The sequence below is a fragment of the Geotrypetes seraphini genome, chromosome 17 (assembly GCF_902459505.1).
Source record: "Geotrypetes seraphini chromosome 17, aGeoSer1.1, whole genome shotgun sequence".
NCBI lineage: Eukaryota > Metazoa > Chordata > Amphibia > Gymnophiona > Dermophiidae > Geotrypetes > Geotrypetes seraphini.
The window spans coordinates 28,985,916-29,009,999 of record NC_047100.1 but is presented as its reverse complement, the minus strand read 5'-3'; the positions used below and the strand labels follow the sequence as shown (position 1 = coordinate 29,009,999).

At 47.2% G+C, this 24,084-nt stretch overlaps 1 protein-coding gene across 2 annotated transcripts in view; it reads left to right on the top strand.

The window, feature by feature from the left end:
• The window catches only part of CAMK1 (calcium/calmodulin dependent protein kinase I), a 204,796-nt gene that overhangs the window by 132,057 nt on the left and 48,655 nt on the right, over nt 1-24,084 (top strand). For both annotated transcript variants that reach the window (XM_033926333.1, XM_033926334.1), the window contains exons 5-7: nt 13,637-13,775; nt 14,475-14,601; nt 15,767-15,842. In XM_033926333.1, the coding sequence (XP_033782224.1) occupies nt 13,637-13,775; nt 14,475-14,601; nt 15,767-15,842 (342 nt within the window). The remainder of the gene's footprint in view (nt 1-13,636; nt 13,776-14,474; nt 14,602-15,766; nt 15,843-24,084) is intronic.

Below are 24,084 nucleotides of genomic sequence, written 5' to 3'. Positions count from 1 at the left end.
ACTTCCAGTTGACCTGGTCAAAAGCCTTAGCTGCATCTAAACCCACCAGTATCCCATGTGCTCCAGAATCCCTCATACGTTGTAAAGCAGTAAGTAATCTACGAACATTAAGGACTGAATGACGGTTTCGTACAAAACCCACTTGTTCAGGCACTATCAATTTCGGCAACAGGGTGGAAAGTCGATTAGCCAATATTTTATCTAATATTTTGATGTCCACATTAATTAATGAGATAGGGCGATAGGATTCCACGTCCGTGTCTAATTTACCCGGTTTAGGAATTAAGGTAATGTATGCCTGGTTCGCCCCCAAGGGAAAGGATCCACCCTCCAAAGCTGCATTATAATATGCCTCCAGAGGACCACAAAGGGCGGGAAAAAGAAGTTTATAAAACTCTGGGGAAAACCCATCGGGACCAGGCGACGTACCTCCCTTAAGCTGCTTTACCGCTGCCTGTAGCTCTTTACCCTGAATGGGATGATTCAAAAATAATCTATCCGGGGATGACAATCTAGGAACCCCTGCATCCATCAAGTAATCCTCCACCTCAGGTCCCCCCCGACCATCCCTAGCGGCATAGAAGTCTCTATAATGCTGTAAAAAGCCTTCCACAATGTCAGGGGTGTTGGTTAATTCCTTCCCCGAACTAAGTAATATTCGGGAAATATGACGGCTAGAACGATATGGTTTAGTCAAATTGGCCAACAGACGTCCCGCCCTATTCCCAAATCTGTAAAATTTAAACCTACAATAGTGAAAGTAATGCTGAGTACGTTCGTGTAATAAAGTGTTCAGAGCCGTCTGTGCTGATGTCATGGCTTCCTGTGTCTGCGAGGAAGGGTGTGCAATATGAGCACGTTTACAACGTTGGTATTCATGCTCTAAATGTAAGACTCCCCTGGAAATACGGTGTCTATGTGCACTAACGTAAGAGATAATATCCCCCCTAAGAACTGACTTCGCCGCCTCCCAGAACAACAATGGCCTGTCCTGATGTTGAGAATTGAAGGACAAATAATCTTCCCATTTCTGAGCAAGATATTTCTGAAAATTCAAGTTTTTAAATAAATAGGAGGGAAACCTCCAAGATCCCCCAGGCAAGGAATCTGTGCCATGTAAAACGTCTATCCAGATAGGACAGTGATCAGACACAGAAAGGGGGCCCACCTCGGAAGCTCCGAGCCTAGGTAAATATGCCGTCGATGTCAAAATGTAGTCTATACGGGAAAATGTGTGATGCGCTCTAGACTGGTGCGTATAGTCCCGTTCCGTAGGGTGCAGTACACGCCAGGAATCAATAAGATCTAAGGTGTCACACAAGTATGGGATTCCCTTGGTAGGGCCACCGGATTGGGAAGGTCCCGGGCCAGTTCTATCCATTGTAGGGTCTAGCACCTGGTTAAAATCCCCCAATAATATCAAAGGATTAGTAGGATCACGCACTCCCTTCCTCACCAAGTTGGCAAAAAAGGAGTGGTCATATTGGTTGGGAGCATAGAGCATTAGCAAGTTAAAGGTAGACCCAGACATAGTTACCCTGCAAAACAAGGTCCTCCCCAAGACGTCCTTGTAGAGTTGTTCAATTTTCCCCGGAAATCCCTTTCTTACCAGCAGCACCACTCCCGCTTTCTTATTGGAGGAGGAAGTATAGAAAACCTGGCCCACCCAACCTCTTAATAGCTTAGCATGTTCAGAGTCCGAAAGTCTGGTCTCCTGAAGACAGGCTAAATCAGCTTTATGATGTTGAAGGCGTTGCAGAATCTTACTACGCTTCACAGGGGAGGTGATCCCACAGACGTTCCAAGATAAAATACGAAAGGTAGATGGAGTCATGAGTCGTTCAAAGAAAAGTACTTTGCCCAATAACACGTACAGGTTTCCCCCGACTCCCAGCCATACCGGGGAAAACTAAACTGCAAACAAACCAGTAATGTAGGAGATGTAGTTTGACTCAGAAAAAGCATAGAACCTGCACTGGACAGGAATATACAGAAGTGTGACACTCGTCCCAACCCCCCTAAACCAATCCCCCCCTCCCCTCCCGGCCCACCCAACCCATCCCCCACCCTCCTCCCAACCCCTGCTTCTCCTCCCCCAGTCTCCCCCCCACCTAGGTCTGTCACTTTCCCAAAACCCTCCAGGCCCTGGAAAAGCTGGTCACGTCTCAGAGGCTGTCAGAGCCCTGCCCCCGCAAAGAATTTCAAAGTAAGTGAACAAACAACAGTGAACTTGTAGTACAGTATGGTAAACCCCCATTACCAGCCGAACAGTAAACTCAATAATGTATGCTCAAGCTTCCCCTGCATTAGAGTCAGAACGGTTTATAAACTCTCCCGCCAAGTCAGCAGAGTCAAATACATGCCACTTTCCATTTTGATGAATTTTCAGGACTGCAGGATAAAGAAACATAAACCTCCTCTTTTGTTCTACCAGTTTAGAACAGAGAGGATGAAAAACTTTACGCCTTTCAGTGAGTGCAGCAGAATAGTCCTGGGCTACTCGCACAGGAGAGGAGTCGTAGGTCAGAGATTCTTTTTTAGCTCTGAATGCACGCAGCAACTCCACTTTATGTCTGTAATTATGTAATTTGCCAATGACCACTCTGGGTCTCTGGTCAGTTCCAGCCCGAGGGCCCACACGATGTACCCGCTCAAATCTGGCAGGGCCCAAGGAGGCAGGCATTGGCAGTTCACTGGCTAACCAGGATTCCACCACCGAGAGGAGTACAGAATCAGCAATAGTCTCAGGTAGTCCTATAAATCTCAAGTTGCCACGACGAGACCTGTTCTCTAGATCCTCCAGTTTATCTTGGCAAACACGGAGCTGATTCGTCAACGTGGTCACCGTCGTGTCCAGCGCTAGGGCTCCGTCCTCCACCGCAGAAACCCGCGTCTCCAATTCCGTGACGCGCTTGGCATGGTCTTCGAGGAGAGATTCCATTTTAGTTAATTTAGAGGAGATTGTGTCCATGTGCGGCCCCAGCGCCTGCAGAATTACCCGCTGCAGCTCCGACAACATTTCGGGTGAGAATGTGGCCGCCGGAGCCTCCGCACGAGGCACGGCCGCCATCTTGTCCTCTCCGGTCCGCACCTTCTCCCGATCTTTTTTTGTGGCTTTGGATGTCATCTGGGCAGGTGAGTGCGCCAAAAATCTGTCCATAGAAAAGGCGCTAAGTCCGGCGGCAAGGGGGGTATAAAGCGTTCGTTCCGGCGCTTAAATTGCTGCGATGCGAGGTGCAGGGCTCCGGAGCCGAACGAGCAAGCAGCCGCTCAGCTCACAGCATCACGTGACCTTTACTTTCTTTGTGTTTATTTGATTCCTATTCAAGAGAATTACTTTATATATAGTCAATATAGGCAGAGAGTTAAATTTTTTAACATTTTCTAATGGTGGTGTGCCTCGTGATTTTTTTCATGAAACAAGTGTGCCTTTGCCCAAAAAAGGTTGAAAAACACTGATCTATAGGACCCATAACACTGTGGAGCCCTGTAGAATTCTGATTGAAGCCAACCGAGAAGGAACTAGACACAGCTAAGAAGCTCATAGGGAGGAGATGATTGCACAGGTGGCGGCGCCCAGTTCCACTCCGTTCTGCCCCCCCAGACGGCATGCGCAGATGCAAAGCCATGTCACAGGCAAGCGCATGACATCACCGCATTGCGACTACGCATTTGCACATGCTCCCGGGGTCCCAATGCGAATTTGACGAAATGCCGGGTTTTGAAAAGCCGTCCGAACCCCTGGACATGTCCTCGAAAAGGAGAACGTGTCCGGTGGAAATTCGGACTTCTGGTAGCTCTGCACTCGAGTGCTAACATGTAGAAGAGTCTGAGATAGTCATCCTGATCTGTGGCCCACCTTACAACCCAGGCTTATATGCTCCAAAGCAGGGAAAGATGACTGCGGTGTATTTTGGTTGACCGATACAGGACACTGTACGATGGGAAGCCAAAAACCCCCAGCTTGAACGGTGAGATTTTTTTTTTTTCTCTCTCTCTCTCTGTGGTGGAAGCGGATGTAAATGACCTTTTGAAACACCTAGTGTTCTGTTTTCTGCTATCATAAAGAGCTTCCTTTCTTGCTTAACCTGTCTGCTGTCAACAGACACTGAAAGGTTTCTGTAAAATTATTATTCGCCTCAGAATCTGAGTCTTTGGAAAAACTACATAGGATAATCCCAACGTTGGGTTAATGACGGATAGACTTTTTTTTTTTTTATTTTGTGCTGCTTTTTGCTGGGTTGAATTTTTGAGGAGTCTTCAAGGCATGTTCACCCCGGGCACCAGATTTGACCGTATATATCGGTTATGGCATTCGGGAACTCAGCCAAGCCTGTAGCAGGCAAGTACTTTTTCCTTCAAGCCTGGAAAGAAGAAACCGCTTCAGTCACTACTGGATGAGGAATACTGGATGCCCAAAAGTTACAGCCATATTATCTCTGAAAGGATGTTGACAGGAGAGGAGGCCTTTTATTTACCATTATGTCTTCTCTCTTAACAAATGTGCTGAGGAACATTATGATTCTGGGACTTTGGCCTGCAGCGCCATCTATTGGCGGCAAGCTGTCACGGTTGTTTAGTTGTACATTTCCTTGGAAAAGTATTTTCCAACCCATCACTGTCCCCTCTCTTCTATTACACTGTGCTAGCAGTTTGTAGCACAGAGGGCCGCGCTGAATGGCCCGCGCTGCTCCCGACGCTCATAGGAACTCACCGCGCTATAAACTGCTAGCACAGTTTAATAGAAGAGGCCCTGTGTCATTATGACTCTTTCTTTTTGTGAGTTCAAGCGACGATAAATCATGCACGGTTTTAGCAAAGGCAGATCGTGTTTGACGAACTTGCTACACTTCTTTGAGGGAGTAAACAGACAGATAGACGAGGGCGATCTGGTCGACATTGTATATCTGGATTTTCAGAAGGCGTTCGACAAGGTTCCGCATGAACGACTACTTCGGAAAATTGCAAGCCATGGAATTACATAGAAACATAGAAATAGACGGCAGATAAGGGCCACGGCCCATCCAGTCTGCCCACCCTAATGACCCTCCCCTGCCTTTACCCTGTGAATAGATCCCACGTGTCGATCCCATTTGGCCTTAAAATCAGGCACGCTGCTGGCCTCAATCACCTGAAGTGGAAGACCATTCCAGCGATCATCCACCCTTTCAGTGAAAAAGAATTGAGGGTGAAATACTCACGTGGATTAAAAACTGGCTGGAGCATAGGAAACAGAGAGTGGGGGTAAATGGACAATACTCGGACTGGAAGAGCGTCACCAGTGGGGTGCCGCAGGGCTCGGTTTCGAATGACAGGCCTATTTCTTTGATAATTGTAGATGGTAAACTTTTGGCTAAGTTATTGGCTTTGCGCTCGGCCAAGGCTCCTCTCCCTTATGCCCCAAAGACATTCTTCAGGTAACACCAGGCTGGCTTTTCACATGTTAAAATTTAACAAAAAGCCACAGATGATCCAGCCTTCTCGGTATCAAGCAGTGGATTGGTTCGGGATTTATACAAATGATTCAAACCTTGTAGAGTTGACGTCTGTCCGGAGAGGGGAGTTAGACAAGATGTCTGTTATCTCCTTTGCTGTTTGATATTGTTTTGGAACCCTTGTTATTAGCTAGTCAACAGGCAAAGGAGATCCGGGGTATTCTTCCTTATGCAGATGACATTTTGCTTCATTTGAGGAAAGGAATCCTGAAACGTTGACCAGATTTGATTGAAAGGAAGCCGTCTCGGTGGGGGGAAGAGTTCAGACGGTGAAAATGATGATTTTTGCCTGTGGTTTGTTACCAAATGGGTACGTTACCGGTGGGGGGTTTTTTTCGGCTGGGGAAAAGAGCAAGAATTGCTTTAGTATTCTTACAAAAGCCAATTGAGGGGGGGGGGGGGTAAAGGTTCCAAATTTTTATAGGTATATAATGCGTCGCTGAGCTCATGGAAAATCTGATTCCAGACTGGTTAAGGTTGTTATCCCAGGCAGCGTATTCTCACTGATGGGTGACGTCACCGACGGAGCCCCGGCACAGACACTTCAAGAACTTGAAAAGTTCTTGACGCCACGCATGCGTGAGCGCCTTCCGCCCGTCGTAGGCGCGCGGTCCCTCGGTTTCTTAATATCCGCGGAGCTAAGAAGTCGCGTTTCGACGGCTGTTTAAAAAAATTTTTCATTTTTCTTTACCGCTGTCGGTTTGGCCTTATGGATGGCCATTTTATTTTCTCCCCTCTGCATGGCTCTTGTCCTGGGCTGGTTTATCCTGCCCAATCTTCCTCCACGCGACATCCTTCTGTTATTTTAATGTACACATTCCGTGTAGCCGCTTTTCAATTTCAGTACCTGTTTTTGCGGATCGGAGTGTCTCTTTTTAATCATTACTTCACAGGACAGGTTATTCCATAAGTCTGCTTTGGGGAGGTGTTCCTGGGGCTGTGCTGGAACCCGTTTCCTCTCCATTATGGACCTAGTGTGTTTCTCTGGCCCTATGTGTGTAGCAGTTTTCACTTTCACGGCGGCTGTCTTATTAGTTTTCATGTACTCCTACGAGCCTAGCCTCTCCGAGTTCTCTTCACGTGTATAGATAGGCTTTATCCACTTAAATCTTTTCACCCTGTTTTCTTTTGAGCGTCTACGTGGGATCTTCCTGTGTTTTCTCCTTGCAGGGTTCTCTTCGTTTACTGGTCTTTCTTCCGGAACTCAGACCTCACGGCAGCCGCTACAGGCTCCAATTTATACGGCTTTCGAACTGCGTTCTTCAACCGTTCTCCTTACCAGTTTTGGTTTGTTTCCTCCAAGATTCGGTAGGGCGGTGTCTACTTGTGCCAGCCACATCTATTCGATTACAGGGCCTTCTTGTTTTTCCATTTCCTGAGAGACAGTTCAGATGTTTTTTCAGATTGTTTTAATTGTCCACATGTTGTTTCTTTTGAACAGCAGGCATTCTCCTGTTTCTGTTATGCCACGAGTCAGACTACATTCTTGTACTCCTCAATGATCTTTTGTTTTCCAGTGGTACCAGGCGAGGAGGGCTTGTCTCTCAAAGCTTGTATATCTTTGATCTCCTCTAGTGTCTACGGAGGTTTCCCTTTTCTATTTGTTACCTCCTTTCACGGTCTTCACGCTTGATGCGTCTATTTTCTGTCTATGGGCATTCTACAGCCTCAGGGGTCAAGGCGTCAGATTTTTTTTTTTTTCTTTCCCCCCCATGATATTTTAGGACCTGATGATTTTCATCATCTACTCTGTCCTCAAGTCCTCCTTCTTTGCACGGCCTGTTACGTCAGGAGGCCCTGTTTTTGTGACTTCGGAGGTGACTGGTCATCTTCTCTTGCTGCTTTTCAGGGGGAGCTGAATTTGCTAGCAGCCAATTTCAACAGTTGTTTTTCTCCTGGATTGGGCGAGCATATTTGTATATGCGTTCCCTTCACTTTTTCATCAAGCTGGCGAGAGCTGTTACCACCATCAACATGGGTTCTCCCTTCTTCGTCCACTCAAAAATTTTAGGGCGCCCTTTCTTCTTCTCATTTTCCTGATCGGTTCACTCCGACTCAGGAATCTTTGATTTCTTCCAGTCTTCATTGGTTTGTTTTTTTTTTCTTTGGGCTGCGTCCGTTTCATTGACATCTTTCTCAGCCCGTTTGTTGATTTCTGCCAGGACACCAGCCACTCGCTCTTGTTGATGTCAAAAGGGGTTTCATTTTCTTTCCTGGTGTCTTTTTCTCTGCCTGTTTCCACCTTCTTAACCGGTGGTATTTTTTTTTTCTTCTTCTTTCTTTGCTTCTAGTCTCGAGTCTTTAGCTCTCAGATTTCTTTTTAATGCTATTGCATTCTTTTTTTCCCCCCCTTGATCTGTCGAGGAGCGCCTTCTTTCTAATTTCTTCTCTGGTTCCCAGTATCTTGACAGGGGTTTTTCATATGTGTAACCGCACCTCATTCCTTCTTCTGTCGTCCTGTGGTTCTTTCCTGGTTGTCGATCAGCTCCACTTGAGTTTATTACCTGGAAAATGGTTTTTCCTTCTTTCTGTCTCTCACCTCTTCCGGGGGAGGGGGGGAAAGGGGGAATCGGTGAGTTTCATGCCCTGCTAGCAGCTTCCTCCTTATCAGTCTTTCATCAAGCCGCGGCGCTTCTGTGTTCACGTCCACTGTATCTTATACTATTTTCATTTCGCTCAGTCATTTCTTCTGTCTGCGTCGTTTCCTGCAAAAACTTGGGTTTTCCTACAAGGATCCCGGCTTTATATGTTTTGTCCTATAAGCGGGTTGGTTTTTTTTTCTCCTCCTCCTCGTTACTCGGGTCAGAGCCACAGTGATTTTATCCCAACCCTTTCTTTTGATTCAACTCGGTTTATATTCATGGGAACGATTTTCATTTGGCCAATTGCCTCCCTCTCGTTCTCCTTTCCTCGGACTGGCCTGGCACGGGAATATCATGCCCCAGTCCCTAAGTTTGAGTTCGGGCAACTTTTGTTGTTGTTTTCCTGATAGTTACATTACTGGGGAACTCTGTACAGCCGCCACCTCGTCCTCAGTTCATTCCTTCACTTCTGGGAGTTTGTTTGGGTTTTTTTTTTTTGTTTTCTCTCTCTCTCTCCAGACGGAATGGGCACTTTGGCCGTTATGTTTTCCATTGTATTTTCTTTGGGCAACTCTCTCTCCCCCTCCATCCCATCTCTCTTAGCTTGGAGGTCACCCATCAGTGAGAGAATATGCTGCCTGCTTGTCCCGGGATAAAGGAGTGTGTGGCGCAGTGGTTGAAGCTACAGCCTCAGCACCCTGGGGTTTTGGGTTCAAACCCCGTGCTTCTCCTTGTGACTCTGGGCAAGTCACTTAATCCTCCATAGCCCCAGGTACGTTAGATAGATTGTGAGCCCACCGGGACAGAGAGGGAAAATGCTTGAGTACCTGATTGTAAAACCGCTTAGATAACCTTGATAGGCGGTATATAAAATCCTAATAAAACTTGAAACTACTTACCGAAACAGGTGTTATTCTCACAACCCACCCACTTTCCCCGGGTTGGCTCCTTAGCTGGCTTATCTTAACGGAGGGACCACGCGCCTACGTCGGGCGGGAAGGCACTGGCGCGCATAAGTTGTTGAAGTGACATCACCCATCAGTGAGAATATCTGCCTGCTTGTCCCGGGATAACACCCGTTACGGTAAGTAACTGTGCCGAATGACGACTCCTGTCGCCATTGAGATTGCGTCACGTTTTGAGAATCAAGATGCCTAAGTTGTATAAGGACAATAGAATTTTAATGGACACTTGGAAGACTTTAAAATGTAATACTATTAAGAACATAAGAACATAAGAAGTTGCCTCCGCTGAGGCAGACCAGAGGTCCATCTCGCCCAGCGGTCCGCTCCCGCGGCGGCCCATCAGGCCCATTGCCTGAGCAATGGTCCCAGACTATCCCTATAACCTACCGCTATTCTTATCTGTACCCTTCAATTCCTTTATCCTCTAGGAACCTATCCAAACCTTCTTTGAAGCCTTGTAACGTGCTCCGGCCTATCACAGCCTCCGGGAGCGCGTTCCATGTGTCCACCACCCTCTGGGTGAAAAAGAACTTTCTGGCATTTGTTTTAAACCTGTCTCCTTTTAATTTTTCCGAGTGCCCCCTTGTACTTGTGGTTCCCCGTAATCTGAAAAATCTGTCCCTGTCTACTTTTTCTATACCCTTCAGGATCTTGAAGGTTTCTATCATGTCTCCTCTAAGTCTCCGCTTTTCCAGGGAGAACAGCCCCAGCTTTTTCAGTCTGTCAGTATATGAGAGGTTTTCCATACCTCTTATCAGTTTAGTTGCTCTTCTCTGGACTCCCTCAAGTACCGCCATGTCTTTTTTGAGGTACGGCGACCAATATTGGACACAGTACTCCAGATGCGGTCGCACCATTGCACGATACAGTGGCAGGATGACCCCCTTTGTCCTGGTCGTGATACCCTTCTTAATGATACCCAACATTTTGTTTGCTTTTCTTGAGGCTGTGGCGCACTGTGCCGACGCCTTTAAAGACGTGTGCACCATCACTCCCAGGTCTCTTTCAAGGTTACTTACCCCTAGCAGTGATCCTCCCATTTTGTAGCTGTACATCGGGTTCTTTTTCCCTACATGCATGACCTTGCATTTCCCTACATTAAAGTTCATTTGCCATTTTTTGGCCCATTCTTCTAGCGTCGTTAGGTCCCTTTGCAGATCTTCGCAGTCTTCCATGGTTTCAACCCTGCGGTAGAGTTTGGTGTCATCCGCAAATTTAATAACTTCGCAATTTGTTCCCGCCTCCAGGTCATTAATAAATATATTGAACAGGAGCGGTCCCAGCACCGACCCCTGCGGAACTCCGCTCGTGACCCCATGCCAGTCTGAGTAATGGCCCTTCACTCCAACCCTCTGTTTCCTGTCTGCCAGCCAGTTTTTGATCCATCGGTGGACCTCCCCTTGCACCCCGTGTCTCCACAGTTTTTTAAGCAATCTTTCGTGCGGTACCTTGTCAAAGGCTTTTTGAAAGTCAAGGTAAATGATGTCAATGGATTCTCCTTTATCCACCTGTCTATTTACTCCCTCAAAGAAGTACAATAAGTTTGTGAGGCATGACCTACCCTTGCAGAAGCCGTGCTGGCTCGTCTTTAGCTGTCCATTGTTTTCTATGTGTTCACAGATACTGTCCTTAATCAGTGCTTCCATCATTTTTCCCGGGACCGAGGTCAAGCTCACCGGCCTGTAGTTCCCTGGGTCCCCCCTTGAACCCTTCTTGAAGATGGGCGTGACATTTGCAATTTTCCAATCCTCCGGGATCTCTCCAGTCTTTAAGGATAGGTTACATATTTGGCGAAGTGGCTCTGCTATTACGTTCCTTAGTTCCTTTAGTACCCTTGGGTGAATGCCGTCCGGACCTGGCGATTTGTCGCTCTTTAGTCTGTCTATCTGCCTGAGGACATCCTCTTGGCTTACCTCTAGTTGGACCAGCTTTTCATCCCGATCCCCATTTACGATGTCCTCCGGTTCCGGAATATTGGATGTATCCTCCCTCGTGAAGACTGACGTGAAGAACTTATTTAACCTGTCTGCTATCTCTTTTTCCTCTTTTACCACTCCTTTTTTGTCTCCATCATCCAATGGCCCCACTTCTTCCCTTGCCGGTTGCTTCCCCTTCACATATCTGAAGAACGATTTGAAGTTTGTTGCTTCCCCCGCCAGTCTCTCCTCATATTCCCTTTTAGCTTTTTTAACCACACGGTGACACTTCCTTTGGTGTTCTTTGTGTTCCATTTGGTTGTCCTTTGTTTGGTCCTTTTTCCATTTTTTGAACGATGTTTTCTTGTCACTTATCGCCTTTTTCACTGCAGTTGTTATCCACGCTGGGTTTTTTGTTCGGTTTTTTTTTGCACCCCTTCCTGAATCTGGGGATGTACAGGTTCTGTGCCTCTTGCACCGTGCCCTTGAGTAGGGACCAGGCTTTTTCTACAGACTCCATCTTCCTTTCGCTACCATTGAGTTTCTTTCCCACCAGTTTCCTCATGCCATCATAATTCCCTTTTTTGAAGTATTCCAATTCATAAATCCACTTCTCAGTCCACTTTGGTTGAAACCCCCCTCCCCCCCCAAAAAAGATTCAGATTGGTGGGTTTAAGGTCACCTGGAAACGCTGGATGATGTAATATTGGATGGAAAGCTGCTTGAGTCTCAAAGTTATATAGGTGGTTGCGGTTGAAGTAGGCCATTCAGGGGAGGGGGGGGGGGGTTCCCCGATTGGAAAAGTCTTAAAAATCAGTATAGTAGTTTGCCATTCCTGTGCTTCCATTGATCAGATTACTGCGTCTCAGTGGCCACGAATCTGGACTCGGAGGATGAGATGTATGGCACCTGCATCTACGAGACAAACTTGGTTTGGACCCCCAGTTGGGTTACAGAAATTCGATAGTTCCGTGTCTAATAGATGTTGGAACCGTCGTCATCTTGACCCTGGGACATTATAGATCATTTATGATTTGATCGTCCTTTTCTCAAAATTTCTGACCTAACATTCTCCATTGTTTCTTTTTGATAAGCTTTTGTAAACCGCATGTAAATCCGGTATTATGTTATGTTTATACTTCAATTTTGGAGATCTATTTGGGATCAGTTAATGGGAAAATCCACTGGCACTTACATATGGACACTGTGCTATTTGGGGCAAAAATCATCTGACAATAATAAACAGAGGTTGCTATACAGCTTTTTGTGTTTTGTTTTGGTTTTTTTAAGGAATTGGAAAAACCGGGAAAGACTGAACTATACCTTTCAGCGGGAGTCTCTATGTCACGTTTTTAAAATGGAATGAAATATGGCTATACGTCAGGGACATACTTTATAAGAAGTTTCTGAAGATTTGGGAGCCATTGACAAAATTTTGCAAAGAGCGATTGGCGATTATGCCCTTTGGTCATACACGTCAAGGGTGGGAATGTATTTTTCGAATATAATTGTGTGTGTGTGTGTGTGGAGGGGGGTGATATATCTATTTGTCATAAATTATAATTGTAAATGTATTTAAGTGCTTTTATAGAGTTATACGATTGTATTATATTTTGCACTTACTCATTCATGGCTTTAAAATGAATAAAGAAATAATAATTAAAAAAAAAAAAAGAATTCAAAGATGTCCAGCCTGCTTTCTGACAGGACCTTAATGTAAGGGAGAATTCATGAGTAATTGAAGAGAAATCTCTTTTACTTGTTACCTTCAGTGGGGGGGTTTATGGGTTTTTGGCTATTGCTCGGCTGAGATAAATGCTGCGGTATCTCCGCCCCCCCCCCCCAAAAAAAAACAGGAAATGTGAAACTCGATATATAATCGCAAACAAAATGAATTTCAATTTAATTAGAATGAAAGGCATCAATCTTCAAAATTAGTAGATCAAATCTTCAACCACTTTGTGTGAATATAAATAGCGAAGAAGGGAAAAAAGCCTCAAAGCACGGCTCGGGACTCAAGTTGTCCTCACACAACCTTATCGGTGCCTCCTCGTCGGGATAAAAAAATTAAAACCCTTGTCGCGTTTAACGCGCAAAACTCAAATGCGTCTTAACTGACTTATAACCAAATTCTAACTTAACTCGATGTTTGTAGAACTTCAATCTGTAATTCGGCTTACTTTTAATATACTTGATGCTCTTTGCGATTGTGTACTAGTGACCTGAATTGGCCAAAGTGAGGACGGGCTTGACGGATCATCGGTCTGACCCAGTAAGGCTACAAACATCGAGTTAAGTTCGAATTTGGTTATAAGTCAATTGAGACGCATTTGAGTTTTTTTGCACGTCAAACGCGACGAGTTTTGGGGTTTTTTTAACGCCGACGAGGAGACACCAATAAGGTCTGTACTTGAGTCCCGAACCCTTCCCTGAGGCTTTTTCCCCTTTTTCGCATTCTATTTCTTTTCATTTCTATTTACTCAAAGCGGTTGAAGATTTGATCTATTAATTTGGACGATTTATGCCTTTAATAACGCTGCGGTCTCCCAGCGTTCTGGGGCGGTGTTTCTAGATTTCTCTACTGTTACGGTCTCACTATTTTTGATCTGTGACGGGGGACATTGTATATAGAAGATCTCTCACTTCCATTTGCTGTTTCTTCTCTTGTGCTCGGATAGGGTCTCAGGAGGGGAGCTCTTTGACCGCATTGTGGAGAAGGGGTTTTATACGGAAAAAGATGCCAGCCAACTCATCAGACAGATTCTGGATGCGGTGAAATATCTTCACGATATGGGTATTGTCCACCGAGACTTAAAGGTGAGGTTCCGGCCGCATCTCCCGCTAAAAGTGCGACGAATACACGGAAAGGAAATCCTAAATGACCGCTGTCCCTTAGCGGCACCCATGGCGATAGTTTGCACGAATCCCAAATGTTGAAAAGCCGAATGCCGGAGAGCAGGGCAAAAACCACATTATGGTAGGTAGTCCATCCTCCATATCACAATAGAACGAAGCGAGGTTGCCATTTCTTGAGCTTACAAAAGAGATCTACTACTCCCCTCTCCTTATCGTACACTACGTAGTTTCAAAAACGTCGCCTTCACCACCGCAGATAAGAAATTTGCTAATCGTTCTTAACTGCCAAAATTACGTCCGCAATTACCGTAACCGGTGGCTCGTACAGTCTGTTCCCTTCCCTTTCTCCTCAACTGAACCGGATCACCTCCATTTGGATTGAAATGCAGTGGTATGAAAAAGTGAAGCTGGGAAGACAGAGCAGGCGGATTTTGTAATTTGTAAGTAGATATTTCCAGACACTCAAAATCTTTAGGGTGGGGGCGCGCATAGGTCTTAAACTACACTGAGAATTAAGATAGGCATGTGTCCATTCTCTTTGTCCCCTCTTTAATAGGTTTGGACCGGCGGTGGCTTTTCATGAAGAGGAGGCCGGGATTTGCTATTTACACATTCATTTTTTTCCCCCCCTTTCTTTCTATCACCGTGTGGGGGCGTCAGCCAGAGAACCTGCTGTATTATAGCCTAGATGAAGACTCTACCATCATGATCAGTGATTTTGGATTATCAAAAATCGAAGGCTCTGGAAGCGTGATGTCAACAGCATGCGGGACTCCAGGATATGTTGGTAATTTTCAAAATATAACGTACTATCTTTCGACCGGTCTGTACAACGGACTGTGTTGTTACAAGAAGTTGGTTTGTGTGTGTGGTGGTACTGATGGTTGGGGGGAAGGGACCGCATTGATCAGTTCTAACAAGAGCTGGTAACTTCCCTCCCATCAGACTAGCGGTTCACAAGAGTTACGCTCTCAGGGAAATGATCACGCAGCGCTGCGGTTTACATCTTTGACTCAGATGAAAGGAGAAGGGCTCTCTATACACCTTTCTGACTATATCATGCTGTGGTTTACAGCTCGCTACCGGGAAAGGGTTTAATTTTTAAGCTCGGGGTGTGGGGGAGAAAGATGACACCGAGGACATACCGAGAGCTCAGCGGGAACTGTCTCACAATGCTGGGGGGGGGGGGAGAGGGATGTTTTCTGGATCTATGAATGGATGCACTAAGAAGAGTTGCTGGTGCGGGTGTGTTATGACAGGACTGTTAAAGTAATAAATAGAAATAAAACAACAAAAAAAGAAAAGTTGATACCTTTTTTTATTGCACTAAGGGGTGGGAGGGGAATAAAAAAACCCAGCGCCTAAACTGCTCCTTTTGACCTTGGGCAAGTCATTTAATCCTCCGCTGCCCCCTGGGTACATAGCAGTATTGGCGTAGTGAGGGTTAGAGGCAGCCGGGGGCGGTGGCGACCCCCCCCCCCCACCCCACCTCTTTAACGTTTCAGGCACGAGCATCGACCTCCGACCTGCTGCTCGCACCAGCATCGGCTCTTCCTCTGATGTCACTTCCTAGGCATGGGTCCAGAGGAAGAGGGAGGATGCCGCGTAGAGAGCACCCTCACCAAGATGGTGCTCAGGGCAAACTGCCTCCCCCCCAATCTTACTATGCCACCGCATACCCGTATTTGCGTGCACAATTCTGAGCGCCATATATAGAATTAGGGTGATAATATGTAAACTGCTTTGCTTGTAACTACTACAGAGGTGGTATGTCAAATCCCAACCTCTTTGTTATTGGACAAAAATAGGGAATCGTCTCTCTCTTTTTTTTTTTTTTTTTTTTTTTTTTTTTTCACCTTTAAAGTGAATTAACAAGACAACCGTGCTGTTTTGTCTGGGATCGGTACACAGACTAATAATGCGCTTATTTCTCCTCCCCTCCCGTCTTACAGCACCTGAAGTTTTAGCGCAAAAGCCCTACAGTAAAGCTGTGGACTGCTGGTCCATCGGAGTCATCGCCTATATCTTGTAAGTATGTCCAGGTTGCGTCTCAGGGAAGAGGGCCACCCAGTGGAGCCTCAGAGCACTGTAGTTTCCTTAATAGTATCAGACAGTTTGGGATCACTGAAAGGAAAGCTTCGATGCCTCTTAGAACTGCTGTTCAAGGTCACGGCGTGTGTTTTGGGGCTGCCAAGCATCTCGCCAAAGTTCTGCACCTCCCAGGACTTGTAGCGTTGCCGGTGCATTGCCTTTCAAAGGAGATGACGTTGAAGATGCAGGCTAGAGAATGACACGGGGAAAAAATCTGTCCCCGTCAACGCCCCGTCACCGGCCCACCATCCTCTGCACCGCCCCGTCACCGCCATTCCATTCACCGCCCCGTCACCGTCACTGCCATCCCTTTCACCGCTCCGTCACCGCCACTGCCATCCCATTCACCGCCCCGTCACCGTCCCCGCAGCATCTTTTGGGATCTTTAACTCATCATCGCTAGGACTCGAATCTGAGTCCGTGGCACCTAACATAGAATGGAATTAGTATGGCAAAGTAAAGAAGAATGGTCCAGCAGCCCCCACCCTCCCTCCACCTCACCTTATATTCGTTCCGAGTTTGCCGGCTTCCTTTTTCCCTAGCCGCACGCGTTCAAAAAGCCGTGCATTTAGCCAGCTCCCTCCCTCCACCTCACCTTAAATTTCGAGTTTTCCGGCTTCCTTTTTTCCGAGCCGCACGTGTTCAAAAATCCGTGCACGCGCGGCTGCGCGAGTCAATCAAACTTATCCTCTCCTGCAACTTCCTGTTTCCGGTTGCGTCAGAGGAGAAGATTGATTGACTCGCGCAGCCGCGCGTGCACGGATTTTTGAACACGTGCGGCTCGGAAAAAAGGAAGCCGGAAAACTCGAAATTTAAGGTGAGGTGGAGGGAGGGAGCTGGCTAAATGCTACGGGCGGGCGGGCGGTGGCTGCGGGGACCGCGCGATCCTTGATACCTCACTGCGGAGACAAGGCCATTCACCGCCCCGCGGGCGGTGAATGGCCTTGTCCCCGTCGCCGCAGCGACTGCTAGTTTTCTTCCCCGTTTTCGGCGGGTGACCCGCGGCTAAAATGCGGTGGCCGCGGGTAAACCGCCACCGTGTCATTCTCTAATGCAGGCTTTATTAAAAATACAGTTCAATCTGCGTAGAGTTTGACCCGTATCGGGTCCTAGGTATTCCTTGGTACGAATTATTGAACTGTATTTTGAATAAAGGCCCGCATCTTGAATGTCATCTCCTCTGCGGCGTTTGTGCTCTCGTCAGCCTCCCGGTTTTGTTTGTATTTTGGGGGTGGTGTAACGAGGCTGTCGGGGACTGGGAGGAGGGTGAGACGGAGGTACGCTGCTGTGCTACGTTTGAAACGAATGAGGAATATCAGTAGATTTTTCTTGCTTCATCTTGAAATTGAAGGGGTTCTTAATTCTCACGGGCGATTCAGATGATACCGGGACAGACTGCGAAGGTGTCAGGTCAAAAGCGCGCCGGGACAAAGGCGCGCGCAGACAATTGAGCGCAGCGCGGAGGCGCGCGCCACAGAAAATTACAGTTTTTACAGCTCCGACGGGGGGGGGGGGGGTGTGGGGGGGACCCCCCCCCACTTTACTTAATAGAGATCGCACCGCATTGTGGGGGGTGTGGGGGGTTGTAACCCCCCACATTTTACTGAAAACTTCACTTTTTCCCTGTTTTTAGGGAAAAAGTTAAGTTTACAGTAAAATGTGGAGGGTTACAACCCCCCAAACCCCCCACAACGCCGGTGCCATCTCTATTAAGTAAACTGGGGGGGCTCCCCAACAAAACCCCCCGTCGGAGCCCCTAAAAACTGTAATTTTCTTCGGCGCGCGCCTTTGTCTTTCGCGGGGTTGTCTACGAACCGACTGCGAGTGTTGCGGTGGCGGAGCTTCAGGATATGGCCGAAGCGCTATTCAGTAAACTTTAACCTCATAACTTTGCTGGCCAGGGCGGTCCTAGAGTTTACCGGATAAGGGTGGCGGGGGGGGGGGGGGGAGAGGAGGAGGAGAGGTCCGACGCACGGGCTCCTGTTCTGGTTAAAAATGCGGCCCGACCCGCAGCTCATTGTAGAATGTCACCCTTTCTGTGAGTTCATAAGCAGCGGCTGGTTTGCGCACCGACAGGTAAAGTGATTTTTTTTTTTTTTTTTTTTTAAACAAGCCACATGTTTCTGCATCAGCCCCGGCAGTCTAGCACAGTGTTTTCTCAACTCGGTCCCGGAGTGTCCCCCCTCCCCCCCCCCTTGCAGTCGGGTTTTCAAGATATCCGCAACGATTATGCATGAAAGAAATTTGCATAGAACGGAGGCAGTGTCTGCAAATTCAATGCGGATATCGCGAAAACCCCAGCGGGATCGAGTTCAGAAACGCCGGTCTAGCTACTCCCTCCCTGAGGGCGCTTACCGTACCCTGAACCGCAGCGGTGTGCAGTAAGGGTGAGCGGCGACACGGGTAAACATAGAAACATAGAAATAGACGGCAGATAAGGGCCACGGCCCATCTAGTCTGCCCACCGCAATGACCCTTCCCCACCTAACTCAGTGAATAGATCCCACGTGTCTATCCCATTTGGCCTTAAAATCAGGCACGCTGCTGGCCTCAGTGACCTGAAGTGGAAGATTGTTCCAGCGGTCAACCACTCTTTCAGTGAAAAAGAATTTCCTGGTGTCACTGTGCAGTTTCCCTCCCCTGATTTTCCACGGGTGCCCTCTGATTGCCGTGGGACCCTTGAGAAAGAAGATATCTTCTTCCACTTCGATGCGACCCGTGAGATACTTGAACGTCTCAATCATGTCTCCCCTCTCTCTGCGTTCCTCGAGTGAGTAGAGCTGTAACTTATACAGCCTTTCCTCGTACGGGAGATCCTTGAGACCCGCAATCATCCGGGTGGCCATTCTCTGGACCGACTCTAGTCTCAGCACATCTTTTCGGTAATGCGGCCTCCAAAATTGCACACAGTACTCCAGTAGCTACCTCATACCTGGGGAAGGCAAAGGGGTACGTGTGGGGAGCGAGTGGGGGTGGGGCATAGAGGAGAGGTGTCATAGCTGCGGCCTTAGGAAGAATGCGTCTGAGACGGCCCTGGCCCGCACTTCCCCCCGCCCCCCCCCCCAAAAAAAGCAAGTACCGCCTATATTCGACTCTTTAAAAAAAAAAATATATATATATATATATATATATATATATATATATATATATATGTCAACACAAAACTATAGCAGAAACATATGTAGTAGGACTGTAAACGTGGCGGTGGTGGTTTTGCACTGGCGCTCCCATTACATTACATGACATTAGTGATTTCTATTCCGCCTTTACCTTGCGGTTCGAGGTGGATTACATAAGAGTTGTTATGATAATAATAATAATAAGAAGAAGAATATATTGTTAAGATATTCAGAAGTTCTTAAGGAGGAGTTGGTAATTGCAGGAGGAGTTCAGAGCTTGTTTGGTTGTGTTCTATTGGTTTTATGTATTTTTTTTTTTTTAAGGTTTTGTAGTCTGCGGTCAAAGTCAGCAGGTCGGTCCAGTTTGGTTCTGATGTTTATGTAGGCACATGCAAGCGTAGTTTTCTCCCTATGGCCTTTTAGCCGGGTGGTCCGCCCGGGTAATTTAGATGACCGCCCAGCTATCATCCCTCCTGAATTCTGCTGCCTCCGTTGCTCAACATTAAAAAAAAACGGCTTAGAGAACTTATGCTCCGGGGCTCTAACGTGTGCGTGCCAGCTTCCCTTCTCTTCCCTCCGAAACCGGAAGTTATATCCGGGGGGGGGGGGGGGGGACACACACGTTAGAGCCCCGAAGCATGCGTTCTCGGGCTAAGGCGGGAGACAGGTCAGTGAAGCTTACCATTTGTTCTTGTTGCTGCCGGGTCCTGCCTACTTTCTGTTTCCGCGAAAGCAGGACCTGGCAGCATTTCTCCCAATAGGTCGATCTTGGGCCGATCAGCCTTCCTTTTCCCGACGTCAATTCTGCCGTCGGGGAGAGAAAGTTCTGGCCAGCGGAACTTCCTCTCCGACGGCAGAATTGGCATCGGGGAGAGGAATGCTGGTCGGCCCGAAGCAGAGAAGCAGGGAGAGCTTGGGGTGGTTGGAGGAGGCGGCGGCTTTGGGGCCTGTTATCCGATGGCAGTGGCAGTGGCTTGGGGGAGGGCAGGGAGAAAGAAAGAAAGAGAGGGCAGGGAGAGAGGAAGAAAAAGTTGCAGGGGGGGGAGGGGAAATGAGGTCAGGAAGAGAGGAAGCATACAGGCTGAAAGAAGGGAAGAAAGTGCAAGCAGACACTCATGAAATCACCAGACAAGGTAGGAAAAATGATTTGATTTGAAATTTAGTGATCAAAATGTGTCTGAATTTATATCTGCTGTCTGTATTTGACACTATGGTCCCCTTTTACTAAATCGCAATAGAGGTTTAAAATTTAGCGCAAGCCCAAAAAGCGTGGGTGGGCACATCGCTCCTTAGTTTTATCAAGCGGTGCAGTGAGGGGCCAGCACTTTACAAATTATCACCTCATTCTTTCTTTTTTTCCGGCACTAACAGTACTACGGCTGCCTTATGCTACTTTCACTACCATTTGATCATGGTTTTGGTTTTTTTATGTAGTTTTTTTTCACCAGTATTTTCATTTATTTATTTATTAATTAAAGCAGCATTTTTTTTAACAGTCCGATGCCCCTCCCCCTATCAGTGTGCATTCAATCCACCGCCGACACTTTTTTGGCGCCTCTTTCCACGGATCAAATATCATAGCCCCGCTGTCGCGTGTTCACATTTATTCTGCGTACGAGTTTTATCTCATCAGTGCAGAGACCTTTTCGGTAAGTCCATTTTCATCTCCCTTTTTTACTTTCCCGAGTGCTGTGGTTTTGTTCTTTGGCTTTAATAGAAGCTCATTTGAACAATAATTTAGATCTTTCCCAGGTTTCACTTTTCATCTACCCGGTCGGCTTGTCTTTGAGCTACTATCGGCTTATGTTTTCAAGATACACTCTGTATTATCAGCTGTTCATTTCCCATACGTTTACTTTTGCCCTGTTTAGGTCTATATAGTCTAGGCAGCCATCATTTTAAGTACGTATATGCTCTATTTTAGTGTGTGTGTTATTTCATTAATTCTGAGTTCGGTGTTACAATATGTTGTTCTTGGTTTTTAGTTTACGCATGATTTATTCTTTTCTATGACGTGTTCGCATCGCAGTTTTACTCCAAAGTATAAATGGGTATCCATATTTCCATTCAATTTTCATCACGGCGCTCCAGTATTTGTGACTTCTGTCCACCAGGTCTGGCTATCCGTTACCGTCTCATATTTTAAAGACTCACTCGTTATAATTAGCGGCGATCCACACGTCTCTTCGTAAGCATTTGGATCCTAGTACTATGCGTTTGGTATTTTCTGCTTTTCGTCTGGAGTCTTTTGAGTTTAGAATGACATGTCTAAATCAGTCAAGTTATCCATTCTTTTTTGTCCCCTCATACAGTGGCAGACCGCCCCGGGTGACAGCCGGCTGGATCCAGAACCTTCCGTGCCGCTCTAAATGGCCGGCTGCCGTACTTATTCCGAAGCAGAGTCGGCAGCCGCGCTGAAGTGCAGGAAGGTCCCGTGATGACTGCATTTGCCGCCTCTGCCTCCGGAAGACGTAAGTGATGTCGGAAGGGGCGGACTGATGGCCGCAGTCATTGCGGAACCTTGCCGCAACTCCCTGCGTCTGCTGGCCCACCCCCTCCAACGTCACTTACATCTTCCAGAGGCAGAGGCAACAGAAGCAGTCATCGTGGGACCTTGCTGGTTTGGAGGGAGAGAGGAGCATAGAAGGGTGGTGGAGGGAGAGAAAGGGGGCAGATGCTGATGGAATTGGTGTGCAGGGAAAGGTTGAGAGACATAAGGGGGAAAGGGAGAGGAGAGAGTGAAATGCCAGACCATGGGCGAGGGAAGGGAAGAAGAGGAGAGAGATGCCAGACCATTGGAGGAGGGAAGGGAAGAAGATGGATGCCAGAATAATAGGGGTGAAGGGAGAGATGGAAGGGGAATAGAAGGAGAGAAGACGCCATATAGAAGGGGCAGAGAGAGAGTAGACAGTGGATGAAAGGAAAAGAGTGACAAGACTGTGAGGAAAGCAGAAACCAGAGAAGACAATGCAGAAACACAATTCTATTTATTTATTCTTTTTGCTTTAGGGGGGAGATACTTTGCTGTTTCTGTGGTGTTGCATTGTATGCAGAGTCCAGCTTTTCGGTGGTTCAATTGAACCTTTGTCTACGTTTTTCTATTTTATCCCCCCCCCCCCTTTAACAAAACTGTAGAGCGTTTGTTGTTGGGTTTTTTTTTTAAGCACCGGCCACGGTGGTAATTGCTCAGAATTCTATGAGAGTCTGAACTGTTACCACCATGGCTAAAAACCACATTACAGTTTTGTAAAAGGGAGAGGGGTTAGTTTGTGATGACCTATTCCATAGTAGGCGAAGGTGTTTTCTGTGTTCTGTGTGGTCGAAAGACATGGTTTTCAGTTAGGATTGATCTGTACTAGTCTGGCTTGTTGAGTTTTACAACGGGTGTATCGATGTACTTCTCACTGCAATATGTAAGATGCTGCCTTTTCCTAGGTACACTCTTGTGTGACGTGCGGATTGTTACTAAAAATCATGTTTTTCATACAGATGGGGGTGGGTGGGGAGAGGGGTGTCACATATGCTAGGTACGCCACTGCCTTCAGGACCTACAGGGTATGTATTCATGACAATTTCACTTCTCGTATTATCTTATCCATTCTTTTGATTATACAACTGTCCAGATAAGCATCATTCTTTTTGCCGCGCAATGGCCCCGTATTGCACCCAGCTTCGTCAGATGCGTTTCGCTTTACAATATCCGGCAAAATTGAGAGTCCACCATGATAATAAGGCGTTCTATTTCACTACACCGGCGGAGATTCGTACTTTCCCGGAGAGCTGATTATCCTGCCTACGCGGTTCCTGACATTCCCGACATTGACTGTCGGACCTGTTTTGGGGACTGGACTTTGCTCCTCGATCCACGATGTTTGGTCTCCAGCGGTGGGCCCGGATCTACAGACTACTTGTATTTTCTCCTCTTCCTTTTTTTTTTTCTATTTCTTTTTCTCTTTTTCCACCTTCTTGCCTCAGTGGTCTCCTGGAATCCCGATGGGACCTTTCACCTCCCTTTGGGGGAGGCAGAGCCAGTGCTCTTCTGTCTTTGAGGCGACGGGGGTGCGGCTTCGGGGGCCCCTTCTTTTTCTATTTCTATATTTTCCTTCTTCCTTGTCTCACGCGGCTGCCTCATGTGCCCAGGGCAAGTCCCTGCCTTTGCTAGCTGGAGTTTTGGGTCTGCTTGTTGATTCTGCGGGACTACCCCTTCTCCATTGTCGCGACCCTGTTGGACTTGGATTGGGTTGAGAGGTACGCAGGGGTATCTACTCTGGGGCCCGGTTTGGAAGGCCTAGGGGTTAGGTTGGGAAATTGTCCTCATTTTGGGGGGATTTTTCTGTCTGGCTGATATTAGATAAGGGTTCGGGAGAGGGGAGGGACGGTTGAGTGCATGCAGTCTTTCTTAAGTAAGGGACATTGGAAAGTTAGGGAAGGACTTTCCGTAAGGGGGGGCTCGGTAGCCGGAGGACTGCAGGATCATGGTTTTTCACCAAAGCTGGGCCTAGCTGAGGGGGGGAGGGGCCCGGCCTCTGTTTGTTTGTTTGTTTTTTTCTATTTGTGCTCAGGCTGCAGTGGTGGCTGTTCCTGTAATCACTTGAAATGTAGATGGCATACACTCTTCAATTAAGCGTAAGAAAATTCTCACTTGGCTTCGGCAACATCACGTTGACATAGCATTCCTTAAGGAAAGCCATCTGACGAGTACGTAGAGAGTGGGTGGGAGATGTGAGCTACTCAGCTTATAATGGTAGACAACCAGGGGTGGCTATTCTGGTGCACAAACACATACCGCTCCACATTCACAAGACCGTTCCGGACAAGGACGGTCGTTACGTTCTTGTCTTGGGGGGGGGGGCTCAACTCCTCCTGGGTAATCTCTATGCCCCGAAAGTCTATAGCCATAGCTTTTATTCTGGGTTGTTGGGCATCATAGCGCAATATCTTCCTTATCAATTGATTCGGGGGGGGGGGGGGGGATTTTAACTTCACAGCTGATCCCACCTTGGATTGCTCTCCTGCCAAGCCGCGACCCCGGAATTCTGCTCGTATGGGGGGGTGAATTT